Source organism: Salminus brasiliensis, chromosome 9, assembly GCF_030463535.1.
Source record: "Salminus brasiliensis chromosome 9, fSalBra1.hap2, whole genome shotgun sequence".
In the NCBI taxonomy this organism is placed as follows: Eukaryota; Metazoa; Chordata; class Actinopteri; order Characiformes; family Bryconidae; genus Salminus; species Salminus brasiliensis.
The window spans coordinates 8,999,684-9,022,799 of record NC_132886.1 but is presented as its reverse complement, the minus strand read 5'-3'; the positions used below and the strand labels follow the sequence as shown (position 1 = coordinate 9,022,799).

At 41.6% G+C, this 23,116-nt stretch overlaps 1 protein-coding gene across 6 annotated transcripts in view; it reads right to left on the bottom strand.

Annotated features, from left to right (window-relative positions):
- The window catches only part of arhgef11 (Rho guanine nucleotide exchange factor (GEF) 11), a 43,726-nt gene that overhangs the window by 17,354 nt on the left and 3,256 nt on the right, over positions 1-23,116 (bottom strand). For all 6 annotated transcript variants that reach the window (XM_072687303.1, XM_072687308.1, XM_072687306.1 and 3 more), the window contains exons 2-19: positions 13,934-14,025; positions 12,697-12,795; positions 11,362-11,411; positions 11,214-11,271; positions 10,868-11,067; positions 9,782-9,853; positions 9,031-9,159; positions 8,899-8,947; positions 8,676-8,713; positions 6,555-6,644; positions 4,980-5,045; positions 4,762-4,866; positions 4,285-4,383; positions 3,155-3,197; positions 2,749-2,845; positions 2,267-2,389; positions 1,019-1,042; positions 782-911 (exon numbers count right to left, since the gene is read on the bottom strand). In XM_072687303.1, coding sequence (XP_072543404.1) covers positions 782-911; positions 1,019-1,042; positions 2,267-2,389; positions 2,749-2,845; positions 3,155-3,197; positions 4,285-4,383; positions 4,762-4,866; positions 4,980-5,045; positions 6,555-6,644; positions 8,676-8,713; positions 8,899-8,947; positions 9,031-9,159; positions 9,782-9,853; positions 10,868-11,067; positions 11,214-11,271; positions 11,362-11,411; positions 12,697-12,795; positions 13,934-14,025 — 1,564 coding nt within the window. The remainder of the gene's footprint in view (positions 1-781; positions 912-1,018; positions 1,043-2,266; positions 2,390-2,748; positions 2,846-3,154; positions 3,198-4,284; positions 4,384-4,761; positions 4,867-4,979; positions 5,046-6,554; positions 6,645-8,675; positions 8,714-8,898; positions 8,948-9,030; positions 9,160-9,781; positions 9,854-10,867; positions 11,068-11,213; positions 11,272-11,361; positions 11,412-12,696; positions 12,796-13,933; positions 14,026-23,116) is intronic.

Sequence of the window (23,116 nt, the reverse complement as noted above, 5' to 3'; positions counted from 1 at the left end):
TCTCAGAAGGCAAATTAAGGAGTTGAGGTTCTGCAGTGTGGAGCTATTGTACAGAGGAACATGAAAACAAACCATAATATCTGACCCTTTTTAAAACTCACTGAAACGCTCTGTTTTACCAGCAGGAGAACCGGAGAACCACTTGCCTCTCTCTGTTCTTAAACCAGCACTGAAGAACCCATTCAGAACAGAGTGGAGGCTATAAACCGGTTATTACACACCAGTAGACCAACAACACCACATATCAGTGCAGAGTGTGTACCACTACACACAGACACACACAGACAGAGTGATTAGACTGCAGTGTTGTAAAGGAGCTGATTGGTCCGGGAGGAGAGACAGACTGGATCATAAGATATTAAACACTATAAAACAGTCTTTTTAAGAAAAGTCTCGATTAAACTAAATCAATCAGTCCAGAATGTCTGATAAGAAAAACTGAGACTAAAAATAAAGGGATTTTACTAACGTGTTAATCAGCAGCTCATCTGATCTAAACTGTGGGGCTGGATTATTTATACAAACACAAAGATTGGATCAGAATCGGCTGACTGATACTCAGCATTAAGGGACTTGAATCGGATCCAGGAGCAAAATAACCTGATTGGGTCATCTCTAGAGCAAAGCTCAGCTATATTTGCCTCCCTTTTTTGGCTGATGTTTGGGGATCTTTCGTACAGTCAATACTGATGACCGGTTTTACTGATCTACATGCAGGAGGTGTAAAAAGAAAAGTAAGACTGAAATCGAACAAGGTGGGGGAGGGATGAGAAAAGTGTACCTTCTTGGTCTTGGGGAAGAAAGCGAGCCACTTCTCCTTCTCTGTGGTCAAACCTGGGAAAACTTTCGAGTCTCGCAACTTGATGCCCGAGTGCCGCAGGTACAGGAGGATGGCGGACACCAACGGCGAACTGAAAGGGTTCGAGCAAACGACAAACGCAGGCATATAATCCATGAAAACATCAGAAACAGTCAGTGTAAAACGTGTAAACAGCAATGAGTAAGAGGATATTCCTACCTTCTCTCTTCTTCGTGTTTTGAGCTGTAAATACAGGATAAAAGGTTAGCTCATTTACTGGCACACTCCTCTACTCTACCTCACATACACCCCTCTGCCAAAACGAGCTGGGACGCTTCCTACAGAAACTCCTATTCCGAACTTTTTATGTGCTTGCTTTTCTAGAGGCGGTCAGGTTCTCGCACTGCATCCTCGCGGTGAAACCCGTGAAGGCAACATGTGACCCTGCACTCCGCTCCGTGTGTGTGGCTCTGTAACTAACTGTGCTCTAGGTAAGTGAATGTGTTTGCGTGTGTGTGTGTGTGTCTGTCTGTGTTAGATGTCATGTGATGCTGTCTCCATGCTGAGGTGTGTCTGAGCCATTACTGGGAGCGACCTTTGTCTCTCCGTACACTACACCATCTGACCCGTTAACGTACAGAGAACTCACTGCACTTCAGAGACGGTTAGCCCAGATTCACCCACTCTGAAAAATAAAAGGTGCTAGAGAGCAGAGCTCCTTACGGTCCCATAAAGGCATCATGTTTGTAAGAGAGATGCTTGTGTGTGTGAAGAACTTGGGCTTGAAGAACTTACTATACTATAGAACTTATTATACTACAGAAACCCAAACCACAGCACATTCACCCACTACAAACCAGTTACTTCACAGCAGTAGTCGACAAACAATTGATATTAGTGTGTACCACTAAACACAATCACGCATGAAGGGACTAGAAGCTGATTGGTCCGGGAGGAGAGTCAGACTGGATTATAAGATATTAAACACTTTGAAATAATCATTTAAAAAAAATAAAATAAACCAATAAGTTCAGAATGTCAGAATTATAGAAACTGATGAGGTATATGGAATAAATACCTGTATTCATTGGATCACTGTCAGACAAAAACCTTGTATCTCATTTTGGAGCATTTCTATTGGTCCATTCAAGAAATTCAAGAACAATATAAAAAACAGCTGCCAGATTCACATTATGTCAAAAAGTGAAGACTGTCAAAAATGTTAATACAAGTTTTTTAAATGAAGGTTTTTATACATGAATAACTGCATTATGTAACATACTATACATCAAAAACTGAAAAACTGAAAATCCGATTTTCAAACTTTCCATGACAGCAATGAATCAGCCAAACCCCATTTGACTCCTTAATTTCTATTTTATAGCAATTACAGTCTACTGAGAAATAACAAGCATTAAGATCTACTTCTTATTATTAAAAAAACAAACAACAAAAAAAAGAGCTTACAGAAGTTCCCAGAGCGCAGTGACCTGTCTGTCCACCACCTGTCTCTCTTTTGCAGGATCACCGTCTAACTGCTGAAGATCACTCTCCCCAAACAGTGAGCCAAGACCCATCGTCTGCTTATTCCTGCGTTAACACATCAGTTACAACATTAACTCTTTAAAACTGCAGACGTACGACACCCAGAGGCTAATTATCAAGTACACACGATGACCACACAGCAAGGTCAGTGAATTATTATTAAATGAAATAGATTTTAGGGGCTTAATAGATCACTGTAACCAAACCAAGAACCACGTCCTAAGCAGAGACTCAAACATATTAAATAGCCTAATTACAACAGTGCAGTGTGTGTGTGTGTGTGTGTGTGTGTGTGTGTGTGTGTGTGTGTGTGTGTGTGTGTGTGTGTGTGTGCTCGCTTATGATACACAAATTAACACATTAAATTTCTTCTCAATAAAAGCTATAGTGAATTAAGGCTTTACCTGTAGTCCTGTATTTGGTCCTGTATATCTGGAAGCACCTGCTGCTGAAGTTCGGACAGCGGACCTCTGATGTCCTCCTGAGCGTGGAGACGACTCTCTGGACAGAAATTCATAAATATTGCAGTGGCCCGATTCCCTTTGTCTGGGGATTTACTCCAAGGAATGCTCCAGTGTTTTTCAAGCCAATCTCCATCTGCTGCCTTTGCAGCTTACAGTATTTTTCCAAAGACAACAGGTTTAAGGCATTTTACTGTACTCTGTCTATTAAAACATATCTAGCATACAACCTTCAGAGATTAGCTTTGGGAGGGGAAACACTGCTTCCTATAAGCATTTCACATTTACAGAATCTATACATTCAAATATTAATATTAATTTCATATTAAATATGAAAATATGAGCTTACCTATGTCTGAAAGATACTCATCTCTGACTTTAATCTTCAGAGGCTGTGAAGAACCGACAAGTGAGAGTGAAAACACAGTGACCAGCAGCGAGAGGTCTAGCGAGTGCTGTAAGAGGTGTTTTGGTGCGGTGACTGTTACCAGACCAGTTTCGTACTTTGCTTTGATTCGAGGGTGCAGAGATTAGACACGGCATCATTGTTTTCATGCTGTGTGATGGAGCCGATTTGAGAAAGTTGCTGTTTTTACTGAGCGAGATGGTGCTTATTTACCCAAGTAGACGTGCATGTAATGTGCTCGTTTTAGTAAGCAAGACAAGTTAGGATCTTGTTATTTGACTTTTGGGTCTCCCACAGAGACTTACTGTAGGATTACTGTATATGCAGATTTACCAGGTTTCAAAATTACAGAGGGTTTGCTAAACGTCTGCTAAATTCCGTAAGGGTTGAAGAGGTTCCTCATAATTACACATAATGAATACATTAAACACAACTACAGCAAGCCATACCACTTCTTAACGGCTGGCGTTGCTTCTGGTTTAAATGTAAAAGTAAATGTAAACTCTGACTAATTTTATTGCATTAGCTTGTCAGCTTAATTTTTGACACATGGCAACCAATAAGGAAATATGTATGTAGAGCAGGGGTGCTGGAGGGCCTGTTCTGTCCACGTTGGCAGTTGCCAACTCAAACACACCCACTTTGTCTAGTAATTAAGTGACACGTTGAATCAGGTGTGAATCAGTTTAAATAAGGCAACAACCGAACTTTATAGAAATCAGCCCTCCAGGACTAGTGTAGCGATTTACTTAAATATACGGCAGCAGCTATCAGATAACTTTACCAGGTGAACATATCTTGCTAGCCACCATGTTGAGAATATCAGTTTGGTGACCAACCTTGAAAACAGATTCTATAAAATAAAAACGCCTGACTTTATGTATTACATAGCTACAAAACTGACCCATTAAATGTATGTGGTGGTGTCCACTTGGGTGTGTATTTCTTTGTGACTGAGCATTTAATTGAGCATGTGGATGGTCTTCTGCATGTAATGGTGTCTTTCCTGCCCCAGCGCACACATTCTTTCCTAAATATACAGCACGTGATCTGTGATTAATGGGGTTACTCACTGCATCAGGGTCGAGGAAGTGGGAGCATATTTGTGGAGCAAGAGCACGAGCATCTTTAGGGCTGGAGCCCAGGTACGCCTCCACAGACAGGTAGAACAGCTACAGAGCAAACACGCACACAGACACACACACACAGGACATTAGTCATACAAAAGCACTGGGTACATTACTAATTGTGGAAAATGACTCAGGATGTTCGAGCAGACTGAATGTCAGTTATGAAAGGGGGGGGCTGTTTTCAGGGTTTCATGATAAGGAGCATGGCAGCAAGGTTGAGGAACTGACTGAAGACTGAACCTTGTATTCCTCAAACTAGACACCCTTCCATTAACTAAATTTGCAATTAACTTTACTAATTATAATACATTTCTGTAATAATTTGCATGTTTAAGTGTGTAAAAGACATTATCAACAATGTTTATTAGAAATAAAAGCTAATATTCTTCAGTTAGTCAGATAAGGGAGACCGACACGGACCAGAGGGTTAGGGTCCAGTAGCTGACTGAATATATATCTCATAAAAACAGTCATGTGTGCTGGACGGCTTTTCAGCAGCTCGATGTCCTGAAACGGACCATCCATCTGGACAAAGAAAGAGACAAAGAGAGAGTGTGAGTAAAAAAGCACCACAAGATAACCTGCATGAGATAATTAACATAATGCTGTAAGATAACCAAACAGCAGCCATGACTCACTTCATTGATTGTATAGCCATCATCTTCCTCCTCTTCCTCTGGGCCAATTATATGGGCTTTCCCTCCCTAGAATCAAATAATAAGCTAAAATCAGCTTTGAAAATGTATTTTGACACGTTAACCACTGGTAATCCTTAATGAGGTTCTCTTTATGTTCCTCATAAAATGTATAACAGACATTTCTTCCAGAGAACATCACTTTTAGAAAAGCTCACAGAAGAATTTCTACCAAACAGCTCTAACAGTACTGTAAAGCTCATAGGTGACAGCACCAGATACTGGAGTCTCACCAGTCTGAAGACTCACTTTTAATAATAAAGGTGCTTAAAAGGATTCTTGAAGTGATGCCACAGAAGAACCACTTTTAGCTCCATCATGAACCAGGGCTGGGTTTCACAAAATGCTTCTTCGTAACCTTGTACATTGTTCATTTCCCAGCGTTTCCCTAAAACCTTTCTTAACTGACGAGGTACTTAAGAATACTTTAAGAGCATTCTGACCCCTTTGTAACTCACTAAGTACTTCTTAACTTGCAGTTTACACGCAGTTCTACCTCAAAAACCGATACAGGCTGCTAATCTCCCTAACAAATATAAATAAGTACATGTACACAAAAAAAACAAACTACATAAAAAATAACTTTTTAAAAAAATATATAATTACATACTGCTGAAGTCTATGTCATACTAAGAACATATCAAGATCATCATTCAAGTTAGTAGATTAGATTTGTGTTGGCACTGGCAATTGTGTACACGATGCAATTACAAAAAATACATCAATTTTAACAATACATATTCATTTGATTTGTTTTTGTTGTGTGGTCATACATTTAAAAATACATATAAAATTATGTGCACGTGAACATCAAGTTAAGAATTACTTAGTTACGAAGGGATCCGAATATTTTTAGGTTTATAAACGTGCTGAAGTACTGCGCTAGTTAAAGTTTTTGGGGAAAGGCTGTAATTTTAGGAATGTTGTAGTAGTAGCACTAGTAGTCAATTAATAACTGCATTATTTGCTAAGGAATGGCTAAATTGGCCTGCTAAGCTTATCATCACTTAACCAATTAAATTGACTGATTAATCATTTACACAAATAAGTAACCTAGAGTAAAGCCAACAATGGTGTTGGTTTGCCATGATTCTGGACTGACGAAAGAAAGGTTAACACCAGGAATGAACTGCTTGGTTTTCATAACATTTACAAAAAACAAAAAAACAAACAAAAAAAAACAACTTATTGCTTATTAGTTTTATTCCCAATAATTGTTTGCTAATGATACTTTTGTGGTACAGTAATGAAAAAATGTACACAAATCAGCGGTCAGAGTCAACAGAAGACTACTAAAACTAGTTATTTTCCAGTTAACTTTTAAGGGGTTAATTTAAAAAATAAATAAATAAATAAATAAATAAACAAATAAATAAAACCCTACACTTGGTTCTTTAATAATTTTAAGGTTCTTCACACTCTAGTTGGATAATTGTCCCAATCCTTGAGGTCTACACCACTAAAAGGCTTTGACTGATGCACAGCTAAGTGCTCTGTGTGCACGCGAGTGTGTCTCACCGAGTCCACAGTGTGCGTGTCAGAGCCTTGTCTGCGGTGCTGGGGGGTCCTGAAGGAAGAGGCAGGGGAGGAGAAAGGGCTCTCGCATGCCTGAAAGAGGATAGGCACAAGAGAAAATGACCACTGCTCTGATACCACCTACACAGGTTGGCCGGGCTTCATACTGAAGAGTACTCAGTAATTGCAGTGATCTTCTGTATAGTCTGTAGGTGTTGAATTTACTGTGTGCAGTGATGAGCCTCCCTCGCCTTCTTTTATTCACCCACTAACAAACATTCACATTCCCTCACACACAGACCATCAGACACACTGATGACATTATATAGGTTAGATTTAAAGACAGCATAACAACAAAACGGCATTATAGGATCTGTAACTGTCAGATATTTTAACTACATAGCATATTTTAAATGCACCTAACTGCATTTACCCTATAGTGCTGTTGGAACGGCCACAAATTACACCCACTTTATGCCGTTATACTGGTGTGAAGACTGTGCTGCTCCACCTGGATCATTCTCTCTGGTAGAATTTAAGGCTAAAGACCTTAAGTTAAGGTTCAGGTTGCATCCTAAGACTTATTATTGAGGAATTATGTAGAAAACAGTGGAAACTGGAGCCGTCCTTTAAGAGGAATTCCACAGATTTGATTTAATTTAATTGTTAAGATGGAAACAAACTCATTCAGTGTGGTCTGATGAGGAAATGCATCATTCTAAATCTGTCAATAAAACTCATGTCTGCAGCATTTACTGCCTCTAAAACGCTATACCATAAAAAGAGTCCAAAAAAGGGTATAAATATTTTAAAATCCTGCAAAACAGTTTTGGGAGATGTGTTTAGTCCCAAAACATATCATTAAATCCACTCAGGGTGAAGAGTTCAGGCAATAATAGTAGATTTTCCAGAACTGCCACTACTGTACAATTATTAACACTATTAAGATGATATGTGAGGGTTCGCTTGTTTTGGAAAGTAAATAAAGCAGCTATTTTTGTGTTGTTGACTGTGCGAGTTCTGGGCCCATACTGCATCACCACTGTAAATAAATCTGACGCCAAGTTTCTCTAGAACTAGGCATTTCACATCAACCCACTCTGAATGACTTTGTTTACATATCACTGGAGCTCCCCTTTTATAATCCCCTATAACTTACAAGGAAGCCTCGACCGGCGATTCCTGGCGCTTTACCAAAGTGGCACTTAATTTAATGTCAACATTTGATGCCAATGGAATTTCATGTTCTTGGTCACATCATGCTCATCACTGAAGTCTTTAATCTTATATCGAAGTGCAGTGACTTTTACACACCTCTAAACACCTTCTGACGTGTGATTATGTAACCATGCACCACCGCCAGGGCACGATATGTGCAGGCACACACTGGCTGTGCACAGACAATGAACTGTTGCTTTTACCGAAATAGTGGAATTTGCATGAAGTTGATGCCAGCTTAAGCTTTCCCGTCGTGCCGCGAGTCATGTTTTCACACGCCCGCTATCCCACAAATTCTGGAGTTGGAATGGAGGCAACATTTCGGATGACGAATTCGTCCGAACCAAACAGGATAAGACGTTAACGGAACTGTGGTATAAAAGCAATAGGAACTAGTGCCCTGATTGTTGGCCCTCAGCCTGCAGTAATGCATTTCCTGTTATGTATTATTGCTTTCAATGTATCTATTAATTATAGCACAACACAGATATCAGAAACCCAAAGGCCTTAAATGTTGGATTTCCAATTGACACTGACTTTAGACCTCATTCCTGCACCTTTTTTTTTTGCCCACTTTGCCCTGTCCTGGCAGCTTATGGCACCCCTCCACACCAAGTCCAGCTAAAGGGCTCGACAAGTTGCAGGTGTGCTGAAGCGCTGAATCAGGAATGTCTCAAGCTCACACTTAACCACAGTCTACCTGCATGGTATCATCATTTCACACTACGCGGCACAACGATTATAATCTTTTTTTTGCAGACGCCCATCTTATCATAACAGACAGAGGAGGAGGTGCAACTCCCAGACGCACACTACACTGATAGGGGCTGGTGTGATTAAGAAGTCTGAACATGTAAAGACAGGAGCTGTTTCCAACCTTTTAAGCTTGAGTTTAAGAGAACTCACCTCAAAGTCGCCTTCACCTGAATCTATAGACAATTGACCTGCCAAAATAAGAGCCAGTTGAGAGTTGTGTGAGAATACACTTACTAGGGGGAGCAAAACAATGTACACACATACAAGCTTACAGTAATATGGGTTCAGATATAAAGGTCAGCTATATCAATGACTGCCAAAACATTATCTTGCTCTCCTGCACGAACAACTGCTGATAAGAGCAAACGCACACCTTCGACAGCAAACATGTAGCTGTTAACTGACTCGGAACGTGTCCCATCCTGCGAAGAAAAGAGCCAGACAGGTGTTTAGTAGAAAGCACAAACATCACTGTACGGCCGCAAAGGAAACAACAATGACTCACCTCCAGAGAAGCGCCTCGTACCAGATCTTGCTGAATCTTCACTCTGACTTGGTTCGCTCGTCTTTTGGCACTTTCTATTCTCTCCTCCAGAGACGAGGAGGGGTTTCTGGACTGCTCCTCAAGCAGAGCCTGCACATTAGTCAATGAGAACATTAGTCGTGGTTTACGTAGCGCTGTAGTGCTCTAATGCATTAAAAAAGATCATCATCAGCAACCTGCATCAATCAGCCATGACATTAATACCACTGACGGGTGAGAAAAATTGATCATCTACAGTAGCATCTGTCAAGGGGTGGATATTTTAGGCTGTTGGTGAACAGTCCGTTCTTGAAGGTGAAAATGGGCCAGCATAAGAAACTGAGTCCCTTTGACAAGAACCTAATTATGATGGTCAGAACATCTCTGAAACATCAGGCAGGTCTTGTGAGTTTCTTCTGGTTTGCAGTGGTTAATATCTACCCAAAGTGCTCCAAAGAAGGGCAACTGTGAACCGACGACAGGGTCATGGGCACCCAAGGCTCATTGATGCTTGTGGAAGCTCCACCTCACAACCACTTACGGGACTTAAAGAATCTGCTGGCAACATTTTCATGCCAGAGGTCCTGTGGAGTCCATGCCTCAAATGGTCAGATCTGTTGTAGCTGCACAAGGGAGCCCTACTCAGTATTGGGCATAACATAGGTGCTAATGTTATGGCTGATCAGTGTAAATAAGGAAACCTTAATTAGTCATATCAGTGTCGGGGGGATACCTGCAGTTCTGCCTCCTCTTGTTCAAGCATCTTTCTGAGGATCTGTGTGGCGTGTTTTTGGACCTCTGGGTCCTAAAAGTCAGCAGATGATGGACAGACAGATCAAATATGACATTGACATTTTTCCAAGAACATCAACAGTATACAGTACAACTGTATTTACTGTGGTATAGTTAAAATAATGGGAGTTTGGTACAATGGACTGACATACCATGAACCATCAAACACTGTTAAAAAAGAAAACCAGCTCTGGAAAACGTTCCAGTTCCAAAATCCCAAAACTATTTCATAACAGTTTTCACTTGCTATTCACATTTACCCAGTCCTCTAAAAAAAGAAAGCCCTCATCAAAGGTGCCAAAACGGTAAAACACGACAGCAACGTCAGGAGAACATGGAGTTGGTGATACTGGAGAGCAGCTCATCTCTGGAGGAATCTGCTAGTTATGAGAATACTCGCTTTACCACCTCTCCTTGCCATCATCCTCTCCCTCACCAAAACAAACCAGACCACCTCAGCTGAACCAAACCGGAGCTAAACACACCGGAAGGGAAAGCAACTGTTTATTTTTTCCCCAGTAAGACTAGACAAATACAAACCCAGGGAAGGGAGTGGGGGTAAGGCTAAAAGCTTACAAGCAACAATCTCTTCATCTTGCTAACAGTAACGAGAGGACAGCAGCACTACCCAGTAAGACTCTGGAACAGCCACAGTGTTTTGGTTGCAGTGTTAAACTATGCTTTAATATGTGGGTTCTGCAAGCTTTTGTCTGTGATATAAACCAGCCAATAAAAGCAGAGCAATAAAATCAGTGTGTTTCATTCTGAAGCAGTGTAACAGGGTGGTAAACAGACTTGTAAAACCAACTATGGGCATTTGTCACCTCAACTTACACCATTTAGTAAAGGCATTCTTTGGCACCCTTATGCTTTCTGTGTTTTTAAAGCAGGATATCTCTGCCTGACAACAACTAAACACTGCCCTCCTCACTCCCTGATGTCCCTGTAAATGACAATTCATTGCAAATTCATATATATTCTGATGGCGGATAACAGAGCGCAGTGTGAGACACACCGCATAGCACACCTGTAAAGGTTTGGGGCCAGTAATTCGCTGCGATGGGGTTCCGATTCCTGTGGCTGGCAGTGGTGGAGGTGGCGGCGGCGGCGCTTCACCTCCTAACGATGTCCTGTGATTGGGCAGAAGGTCTGAAGGGAGAGGCTGGAGGGGGACAGAGGCTGCAGAAGGAGGCGGGCCTTGCAGTGTCAAAGCCACGTACGTCCCAGCTGTGAGCAAGGGATCAAAACGGAGAGACAAAAAGGGAGAGGGAGATAATGGCATACAGGTAAACAGAGCCAGAATAAAACACACACCAGGACATGCTGATTATTGATCTCAGACACAGCTTTCCATGAGGGAAACACACACTCACATTTGATCATCTTCACCACTTCCTGATGAGACATGGACGACACTAATGAGCCATTGACCTGCAATAAGACAACACCGGAGGTAAAGTTGCAGTGGTCCTCGAGAGCAGAATAAAAGACTCACGAGCAGCATCATGACACTAAAAGCACCTTAATGATTCGGTCTCCTTCCTGCACCCCCGCCTTTACTGCTGCTCCACCTGAGGCAAAGAAGAAAAGAAAATCAGAGAAGGAAAACGGTGACAACCCTACATTTTCCAAGAACAATAGCTCAAAAAAGGGTGAAAGATTATCACAATATGCCAGCATACCATGATCATAATTACTTATCATATTTATAGCACCAGGGTGGGAATAATAGCTCATTTGAAAGGAACAAACTCCAAGCCAGTGGTTCTTAATCAGGTCCTCAGATTTATGCTGCAACCCAATTTACAGGTAGGAACAAAGATGTGGACTTTCTGAGGGTCCCTGATGGCAGCTTAAGAACCACGACTTGATAAAACTACCTATACAAGATTGCATGTGTTGTTGACTCCATTGACACCTGGATATTTATATAAAATATGGCCTGTAACCCGGTCAGTGTTTAACCAAATGAGTTCATGTTCAGTCAATCCCATTGAAATCAGAGGCCGGATTCACAAAAGCTTTCCTACGAAAAACAAATAAAATAATTTAAGAAGTGCGTTCCTAAAAGCATTTCTCTAAAAAATGTAAGAGGTTCTCAAATGTGCTCTTAAGAAATGCTCTAAATTATTTTCTTAAGAGACACTCTTGGTTTTCTTACGTACGCTATTTGTAACGTAGCCTTTTATGCTGCATTTTACAATTGTATTTGTATTCGTTAACAATGCAGGGGAACACAACACTGTTTAATTCTCTCTTTTCTACATTGCGCTTATTTAGTGTATGTTTATACATCGTGCTGTTCCTTGTTCTATCATTTATAGTTATATTAGCGTCTATGTACAGATTTGTATCTTATTTATTTGATATTTTTGCTTTGACCCCTATAATCCATCATTTTTCAATATTATATCTGTGTTCAATTTTCCATTATTCAGTTAAAATGAATTTAAATGAATTCAGTTAACAATAACCAAAAGTAACCTGATCAAGGATGTGATGTAAAGTTGGAAAACCATTATTTTATTTATGCAGAAACGTAACGTAACTGTACTTTTAAAAACAATCTCTCCTTTTTATTTAGTTAAATTAACAACTTTCATTTAATTCTTATTCCAACTATTTTAACTGATTTTAGAGGCATTTCTTCTGAACTCTTACCTGCTGGTCTTAGAAAGTTGCTTAAGAGAAAAATTCAGAAATATTACCCACAGCGGAACGCAATGGAAGCTAACTTGCTCTCACACCTGCACCTTTTATATGCATAATCCCTATCCAGATATAATCCTGAAACTCAAGAAGCATGAAGTGGCCAGGTGTAAAGGGGGTCTGTGTGTGTGTGTGGGTTTGTGTTACCTGGACGAACATTCTGTACAAGTTTTATCCTCTCTCCACACACGGTGAAGCCGAAGCCCAGATTGTCTCTCTGCACGACCACGCATCTCTGCACCAGACCTGAGGACAGAGAAAAAGACTGAGCTGCTGTTTGAGTAAAGGTGAAGCTGTTGAGTCAACCACAGAAATGGCTTAACCACTAAGAAAAGAGCTAGGAATATCTTTAATTAGGTAGGCTGACATTGTTGACACTGACAGTTTCAGATACATATTGATGCTCCACTGACTGTAACAGGGAGAATGGCGTCTCCGTCACTGCCACTCCAGACTGCATTGTGAAACATTAGTGGAGCTATACGATGAGACCTCTCTCCAGAACTGTGTAACTGTAAACTCCTGTAGTATTACTCTACCCTCTCAGTCCACATGCTTCTTTACTTTCAGATGCTGCTTCTGGATCTCTCAGCTTGTAAATAAAAGCGCGCGTGCGTGTTCTCACCATTACAGCTAGTGAAACATAACATGATTCAGAAGCTGCTATTTTAACCCCTTAAATAGCCCTAAGACCACTGGTGGGCCGAATGTGTTTATATTACCAGCTTCTATTCCCAGAGAACAGCCCTGGCAGTTTGTACAGAAGTCCCTGTAGTTACCAAGTAATACTCCTTAGTGTGTAATAAGCTTTTCTGCGTTAAGGGGTAAAGCTGCCATAAAACAAGTCACTTAAAATGCTTTTTTAAGCTGCAGCATTTTCATCTGGGATGCGGGTATCAGCGGACAGCTTAAGTAAGCTTAAAAATACATTGAAATTCTGGCATTAAAAGGATGTTTAAATCTGACTACTATTTCAAACTGATATTTGAGGATGTATTTATTGACCTCCAGAAGAGTAGCCTGTTTAGGTAATGATGGATTACTGCACTACACCACTCTCTGTAACACTGATCAGGTCAGCGTAGTCTAGATTTCTACATTACATAAATATATATGTGTGTGTATATATATATATATATATATATATATATATATATATATATAGTTACCATAATAAGCTCAAAATTCCCAGCAGCATCTCTATATTTCACTAACACCAACACTAAAGCTTTATCAGCCATAAAGTTGGGTCCTAATGATTATTAGCATCATGAACACAGATTCATGCAACCCCTCCTCGTCCCCTGGAATAAAATGCTCTGCCGTATTTGTGCATACTGAGCACAAACAGTGAGGAACAGCGGCACTGGCCGGAATGCGTTACCTGCACCCTCAGCAGGCAGCTCTGGGACAGCCTCCCTCTGCTGGCCGAGAGAAGACTTGCGCTCCGAGTCTCCAATCGTCAAACTGTTTAACCTGAACAAGAAGAGACGCAAGACACATGGACATTAGTATCAGTCAGTGATGCAGAACTGCAACAGCTCTGACAAGCTACAGGGATAAGGGAGAGAAATGTAGAGGAGGAGGAACTGCGAGAGGACATGCAACAGGACAAGCTGAAGGAAAATTGATATGAAGAGAGGGATAGTCGTAAAGCAGTGACGTGATGGCAACGCGCATACGGTGTGTTCAGGGAAGTACTGGTGGAAGAGAGAGACATTCCTTGGTGCATTTGGATGCAGGCAGTTTCAAGGTGCAGAGGGTAGGATACATACAGTACAGGTCTGTCATTTCAATAACAACCAGTCTGTTTCCAAAACAAGGCCTTTTCCCACAGGTCCAGCTTCCTGTGGAACTGGTAGGGACGTGTCCTTAATCGTTTTTAGTTGAAAGACACAAATTAAGATTAAGGTTTAGGCCACATTAGGCGAGACGGCGAGCCTTGTATACACCTAAACACACATTTGCCTTGACCTCTTGAACCCCAGACTTATTATAGTGCCTAGTTTCAGACCTGCGCAGCAAATTACTCAGTAACTGCTAGGATACTAAAACACAATATGTCCAAATGTTTGTGGACACCCCTTCTAATGAACGCATTCAGCTTCTTCAAGTTGAACCCATTGTTGAGACAGATGTGCCAATGCACACATACACAAACACAGCTTGTCTAGTCCCTGTAGAGAAGCACCGGAAACGAATATGACTCTCTAGAGCAGATATGAATATGAACCTATTGACACCATGCTGCCTAATGCCAGGCGTGGGCTAGAGGGGTATAAAGTCCCCCAGCATTGAGCTGTGGAGCAGTGGAAAAATGGTGCTCTCTGAAATGATGGTTGGTGCTCCATCCAATACTTTTATTACTTTTGCCATTTTAAAAATGAGCACAGCTGTGCTGACTTGAGTCATGGGAAAGGAGGAAAAGTACCCGAACCTGCGGGTGGCTGGGAAGATGTGGACAATATGGCTTGACAATGTTGCAGAGGAAACTGGAGGTAAGCTATAGCTTGACTGTGCATGTGTAGAACTCTATGTCTATGTATATTATAGACAGTAAGAACTATGTACTATATGTTACTGTCTACAGCCAATACAATCAACAGCGCGCAGCTTAGAAATCACAAGGCCGCTCAAACCGAGACAAGCGACCGACATGTGTGATGTGAGAAATTCATCCGTCCGTCCGAGTGCTTACTCCGAGTTAATCGGGAATTGCTTCCCCTCTTCCACTGCCTGCCAACGATCCGTCAATAGAGCTTAAATTCAGACAGATCCTGAAATTCAGTCGGCTATGACCAAATCGGGCTTATAAACAGGGTAAAATCTTTTACCTTGTATCCTGATGCCTCCTCTCAATCCACATTCAAAACGTACCCTTTCTAAACTTCTCAATAACGAGAACTGAGAATTACAATCAGTAGGTCACTTCCAGAGTATAGCAAAAACACAACAAAGTGACGTGTTACATTTCCTAAGCAACTGTGAGGAGTGTCAAAAATAATAAAATACATAAATAAATAAATAAATTAATTAATAATAATAAAAAAAAAAAAAAAAATAATAATAATAATAAATAGTCACTACTTCAGAATTGCCACAATGCAGCTTACTAGCAACAAGCTAGTTGGAGATATCGTTCAACAGCCTGAGAAACAGCAGTTCCGGAGAGAAGCATAAAATGCAGGAGACGGTTTTTAGTAAGCATTTTCCAGGGAAAAACCCACTAAGCAAAACATCTGAAACTGCATTTCTGCTTTTTCTCTGTCATCTCTTCCCATTTTTAAGACCCAAGTCTTGTTATCAAACTGTGATTATCTGTAATACTCCTATAAACCAAAAGATTTAAAGATCCAGCACCATTCCACCGATTTATTTCGGTTGAAAAATTGAGATTTGAAATAGGAAATAATTCATGTACTTTAGTTTCTTTCTGAAAATTTCCTAGAAATTACATTCAAGTGAAAACTCCAGAAAAGATGAGTTAAAAGATGAGTTAAACCACATTATAACAAACCCTACTAAAGAACCCCCATCATTTTACTACATTTGCATACTGCTAATAATCTAGCTGGCAACTCCCAGAACAAGGAGGCGCTTTAAACGTAAATTTACCATAAAATAATAATTTATCAAAGGATATAAATAAAATATATTTATACAGAATAAAGAGCTGAAGTCTACACCAGACATAAGAAACATAAAACAAATGAAAATCTACTTTACACCCAAGTAAACAAACAGCACTGCTACATTATGACATGAGGGAGACTATCGGCGCTAGGAGACTATCGGCGCTAGGAGACTATCGGCGCTAGGAGACTATCGGCGCTAGGAGACTATCGGCGCTAGGAGACTATCGGCGTTATCTTTATGGTTGCAGGGTACAGCACCTCTTCATGATTAAAACTCAGGCAATTTGAAATGGAGATATTCTAAAACACTGATATTTCATATTTCATTTTTATTTTTGACAGTACAGACTGGAGATGAGGTAAAATGACTAGGAATCGACAGGGGGAAAGGTCACATAAACGTCATGATGCTAGATCTTACTGAAACCGAGCAGAGTGACCGCTACTCATGCTTCTGTGTTCCATTTACCTCAGAAGTCGGAGGTCAGAACTTGTTCACCACAGCTGGTTTGACGATGAATTGAACTGGACAGACAAGAAATGTGGATGGCTGGAACAATCGCAGCTACAACGTTACTAGCTATGCGCTGGTAACCCCTCCATTCTCTGAGTTGGAGACAATGGATTCTTTTTTTTTTTTATGCTGACGTTAATAACCTGGATAAGACATTATTAGCTTGGGAAAAAAAAATCGCTGCTGAGATGTTTACAGCACTGCCTTGATGTAGTATATTATTTTATTTTTACTCACTGTTTTTAATAATCACATTCTTTTAGATGAGCCGGCCGTTGGGGAGGGTTCTGGGTGGTGTACACCTCACCCCCATTTCTTCTTGTTTTATCTTATATTGTATAGTATTGCTCATAACAGATATAATAATGGAAAATATAACAATGATTAATCACAAAAAAATATATCATGATATAGTATTTTTAACCTATCGCCCAGCCTTACGTCCCAGTTCAAATTTTCTACTTGGACGTTGGATTTTGAATGGAAGGCAGCAATACGGTCACTTACAGCTAAACTCTTAGAGACCCCTTTGTAGCACCTTTATTTTTAAGAACTAATTGTGGAGAGGAACCTTTTAAGAGTTTAAAGAAGCGGATGTAAAAGGTTCTACCCCAATCTCTTTTACAAAAATGGTTCTTTCAGGAACCAACTGGTTCTATTAGAGCATTGCTCAAGGCAAGGACCTTTTGTATTATTATTATTATTATTATTATTATTATTGTTAAGAGTGTATCGTACCTTGCTCATATGGAGTGAGAGCAGATTTACCAGCTCTAGAATATGGAATATAAAGTAGACTGAAATTTGCTGTGGTTAATTAGTCTGGTGGTTAGAGGCAGTGTAGCAATGTATCAAAACTGGACTCAGGGCATTTACATTACATTTATGGCATTTAGCTGACGCTCTCATCCAGAGCGACTTTCACGGTAATTCATATTACAGAGGAGGGCCAATGTAGTGTTAAGAGTCTTGCCCAAGGACTCTTATTGGTGTAGCGCAGCACAGTCACCCAGACCGGGAATCGAACCCCAGCCTCCCACGTGGTGTGGTATGTAAAGTCTGCTGTACCAAAAGCATGCAGAGCCCATCAAGCTTCAAGTACGGCTCGGCTTGACGAGCCATCCCATAAAATCCAAGAAAGACAAGCGTCCAGGCTATGTTCTGTCCTGGCATTGAAGTGGTGGAACGAACTTCCCCTGGGTGTCTGAACAGTAGAGTCGCTCACTGTCTTCAAACTCAGACTCAGATTGGTAGAGTACTACGGTCTCCATATTGACTTGTGTTAAGTAGTGTCTAAACTTTATCTTTGAATTTTTAGTCTATTCAAACTAGCTGAGGTTATTCTTGAGTAAAGAGTGAAGCACTTTTGTAAGTCGCTCTGGATAAGAGCGTCTGCTAAATGCCTTAAATGTAAATGCAGATGATCACAGACTTGCAGCTTGGTTAGAACTTCGAGCAAGAGGGGAAAACGCTGAACTGAGCCTTTAAACTGAACTATTGGGACTTTTTACACATCAGTTCACCAGCAAAAAAAACCCCAAAAAACAGGAACCGTGAGAAACTCTCTTCAAGCCATGTAAACACTCTGCGAAACTGTTTACCCCCTGCATTAACATGTGTTTTCGGTGATCATGCTCGGATGTCATCTGACCGCATCAAAAGCCAGGTGTAAACACACCCAGGATGCACTGGGATCGGATTACGATCGAATCAATCAACTGAAACACATGCGTTTTCTGCACCCTTTGCCCTAAATTAAGCTACATGTCCGTCGCCGGACTCAAAAGAACGGCTGTATGACGCACGTGAAAGTGAAACCAGCCTGGTTTCTCACCGCCAGCCTTGACTTCTCTCTTGTCTTGTGGTGTTGTAGAAACTCCAGCAGCTGCAGTCCAGCTTTCTCCTCTGCCCATGCAAACGACTCACTGCCCGTTTAACCCCAGTATTTACTACCAGGTGAAATGCAGTTTAATAGCTGTAGTAGATTCCTCTATGAAACGGGTGCTATTTGCATTCCCAACGTTTGAGGAAATGCTTTAATCTGCAAAGCTTAAAGTTATTAACTCAAGCGTTCTTGTAAACAAGCTGGACTTTTTTTTGTTTGTTTTTTTAAGAGCAACATACTATTTTTAATCATTTTAAATAGTACATGACCATTTTCACACTGACCTACACTGCATGTACTAGAGATCGACTGATTTGGGTTTTTCTATAACCGATGCCAGTGTTAAGAGGTTAGGGTCAGATATGTGCTGCCGATATTTTGGCCGATTTCAAGAAGTTGTCCGCATTACTTGCATGCTAAAATGCCACACTAATAATAACAAGTGGATACACAACATTTCTGAACATCATTTATTAACCATTGACTTGAATCATCTTTATAAATAAATAAGAAATAAACTGATTTTTTAAAAAAAGAATAATAATAGTAGTGCTGCAAACATAACTATGCATTTTAATATAAAACCTCAAGTCCTCAAGTAAACAAAACCTTTTTTAGTGCACTTGACTTAGCAGCATTAAAAATCTCTTTTAGTGTAAATAACAGCAACAAACCCTTTATTTTGAGTGAAGGAAATTCTGTAAACATTACAGAACAATATAAAAAACAATGTGCTTTAATTTTAACACAATTGCAGTTCATGACGCTACCCATCGTTCACCAATAACAGAGGGCTGCCCGCGGACGCCCCTGACTTTAAACTGGTGCTACTAAACATCGATATCGCTGATATTTTTTAAAAATGGCAAATATCGGTAGATCTCTAGCATGTCCTATCAAGTTTTTAGAATTTTGGTATCGACTTGGTACCAAAGTATCGGTTCTTTTTATATGCCTAGTAAAATGCACTCTTCAAACTCATACACGAAATCCGACCATCTGGTTAAATTGTGAGCGTATATTAGCGAAAAGGGTAAATGGAAACTAGCCTAAACAAGGGCAGTGAATTAGGCGGGAACATGCCACTTCCAAAATCCAAACTACTGAATTGTCCCAAGCAATAATTTTAAGCATAAATTAAACTACAGTGCTCCGCCAGCATTTCACCACTGTATGTGGAACACAGGCGGTTATCAGATCTCGTCCTCTACTACGAGTCCCACTTTATATCCCACATCACTAACAGGACTGGCATTGCGGTTTCTTGCTAAAGCGCAAGAGACTGTGGTTGTAAGAAGCTTCAAAGCTCTTTCAACTAGACATGCAAGTAGGCTGAGTGAGACGTCATCCAACAGCGGTGTGCTCAAGAATCACGTCCCGTACTGATTCAGTAGTACAGTGCATTTTAATATGCAACGAGGAACGATTCTGGAGGCCACTGGAGGAACCAGTGGCAACCCTAAACGCTAGTGTGTGTGTGTGTTCGGCAACTAGCCTAATTTGGTAATACGCTCAGTCAGGATGGCATTAAAAGAAGCTACATTATTATTTAAGTCCTAAAAAATCTGAGTTGCAAAATTGAACAATCAACAATACTGGTAATAATAACGCTCAACAAAGCCATGAATGTTTTTGCTCACTGTTCATATGGATGACCGTGGGGAGGCGGCTGGACAGCATGGGTCACGGGTAAAGTTGAAAAAGGACTGAATTCAGTATAGACTCAAAATCTAAATGCCAATCTCTGAATACATTTGCTTGTTTGGATGTTCCATCAACCAAAAAACTCCCTGTCTGAAAGTATTAGCTACCATATCTAGATCTCAACACTCTAGATCACATTAAACTGTGTTTTTAAGGCCATCATAAACGCTTCCAGGAGGTACCCATATGTGGGCCTCTTTCATGTCCCCACCTACTAGCCCTTGGGGTCAAGTATATAAAGATGGTTAATACACGGTTAAACATCCTAATCTCAGCAGATTTACTGATGTTATTGAAAGCTAGACAGACATACAAATCCAACCTGCTGCACCTCGATCAGAGCAATGAGCAGAAGCAGAATATGAGACGACTCACCAAGCAGCAAACGGACTAAGAGAGGGCATGAATGGTGAAAGAAGGACCGACAGACAGAAAAAAAGAAGGAAACAGAAGAAGCAGTGAAGAAAGAGAGCATCAAAACTGGTTACATGGGATGACACACATCAACGCCAAAGCAACATCACTGCTGTAAGGCCCAGCTCAGCAAGGCCCAGCTCCAGCAAGGCCCAGCTCCAGCAAGGCCCAGCTCCAGCAAGGCCCAGCTCCAGCAAGGCCCAGCTCCAGCAAGGCCCAGCTCCAGCAAGGCCCAGCTCAGCAAGGCCCAGCTCAGCAAGGCCCTGCTCAGCAAGGCCCTGCTCAGCAAGGCCCTGCTTCAGCAAGGCCCTGCTCAGCAAGGCCCTGCTTCAGCAAGGCCCTGCTTCAGCAAGGCCCTGCTCAGCAAGGCCCTGCTTCAGCAAGGCCCTGCTTCAGCAAGGCCCTGCTTCAGCAAGGCCCTGCTCAGCAAGGCCCTGCTCAGCAAGGCCCTGCTTCAGCAAGGCCCTGCTCAGCAAGGCCCTGCTTCAGCAAGGCCCTGCTCAGCAAGGCCCTGCTCAGCAAGGCCCTGCTTCAGCAAGGCCCTGCTCAGCAAGGCCCTGCTTCAGCAAGGCCCTGCTCAGCAAGGCCCAGGACATTTCAGTACATCAGACCTCAAGAAGCACTTTTGCTTTCATGAAGAAGCGTGCTTGGAATAGAGATGTGTGAGTGTGAAGAACCTTTACATCAAGCGAAGCTTCATCACACCCACACATCTCTATTACAAGCATGCTTCTTCATGAAACCAGAAGTGGTTTTTCCATGGCATTGCTTAAAGTACCCTCTTTTCTTTTCTTTTAAAAGTACTACGAGCTTTCTATTCTTCTACCATCATCCTAAACAGTGAGGAAGTCATCCAACACTTGTGAGAAACCTGAAAGACTTCTTCTGCAAACCAGGCCGGATTCTTGTGCATGGCTTAGACATGCGATTCCAAACCCTGGTCCTGGAGGATCCCTGTCCTGCACATTTTAGTGGCCACCTGCTCCAACCCACCGCCTTCGGCTCACAAAGGAGATTACCTGGACCAGGTGTGTTGGGATTATGATGAATGCTAAAATGTGCAAAGCAGGGGGTTCTCCAGGACCAAGGTTGAGACCCACTGTCTTGCATCACTTCATGCCATTCTGGAAATACAGACAGACTTAGACTCAGACTCAGGCACGAAGGGGAGGCATTAGGATTGAAAGGTTTTGAGCTATCGTTACCTGGACAGGTGAGACTGTTTCTTAACCGCTGTCCTGCGGTTACAGGACACAAACGAGACGTGGACACACAGGTGGAGAGAGAGCACGAGATGCAGGAGATAAAGAGACAGAGGAAACACAGAGAGCACAGGACAGAAGCAGAGATAAAGACACAGAGAGACCGAGACATACAGACAGATACTGAGATGAACCCAGAGGACCAAGGTCTTGAACCCCAGCCGATGAAAGGAAGGGAGGGGGGGGGGGCTTATGGTGGATCGCCAAATAAAGATAGACCTTATCGTCACGACTTCTGTCTGACTCACTCCCATGTGCGACACTGGTCTCTCCTGACACAAGCAGACTATTGTCATAGAGACTCTACAAGTCAAGCTGCAAATACGGAAACAAACAGCAGCACAGACGCACATTCAGGAAGGTGGAAAAACCAGTATCATCACTGTGAGTTTACTACACACAGGGGGAGAGCATTTTTCAGAACCTGACCTGCCGATCGTCCTGCTGCTTATGGCCTAAATAGTGCACATGCCCGGTTATGTCATGTTTGCAACAACAGCTGGGCCACATTTCCAGTTACATTGAGTCATGGGTGGTCGTACAGCGCTCTATCAGCTTTTGTAGTCATAAGAAAGCCTCTTTCAGATCAAGAAACCCAATCATGTTCCAGGAACTTGGCCATGCAGGAAAAAAAAAAAAGCTCTGACCCTTGTGGAACATGCCGGTCCTGCTAATCAGCATCTTTTGACTTGTCTGAACATCAAAGACAGGTATGTGAGATTAGGGGAAACGTAGAGTAGGGCTGCACAATCTGTCGTTTATCCTCGGCTCCGAATTCATTCATACAACCACTGCGGCAAATAAGCCCTCATTCGCAGAGTAGGTCTCCTCTTTCTAGCGCAGGTGTTCAGAAAATGAATGCGGGAATTTAAATGTAAACATGAGAGCACATCCCGTCTGGAAACTGGTACTATAAGCAAAGGCACTGTGTTTCTACTGGCCGAGCCAGTCAAATGAAATCAGCATACCTCTAATGAACACCTACAAATTAGGGGGCCATCTAAAGCCCTATTAAGATGGGATTAGTTGTACATGGGAAGGTGGAAAGGTTGTCTTTACGAATCGCACAGTATAAGAAATCTCAGCATAAATGACTGAGGTAGGAATGGCTAGGAAGGGTAGGAAGTCCTCTGGCTCATCTTCTGGATTTGAC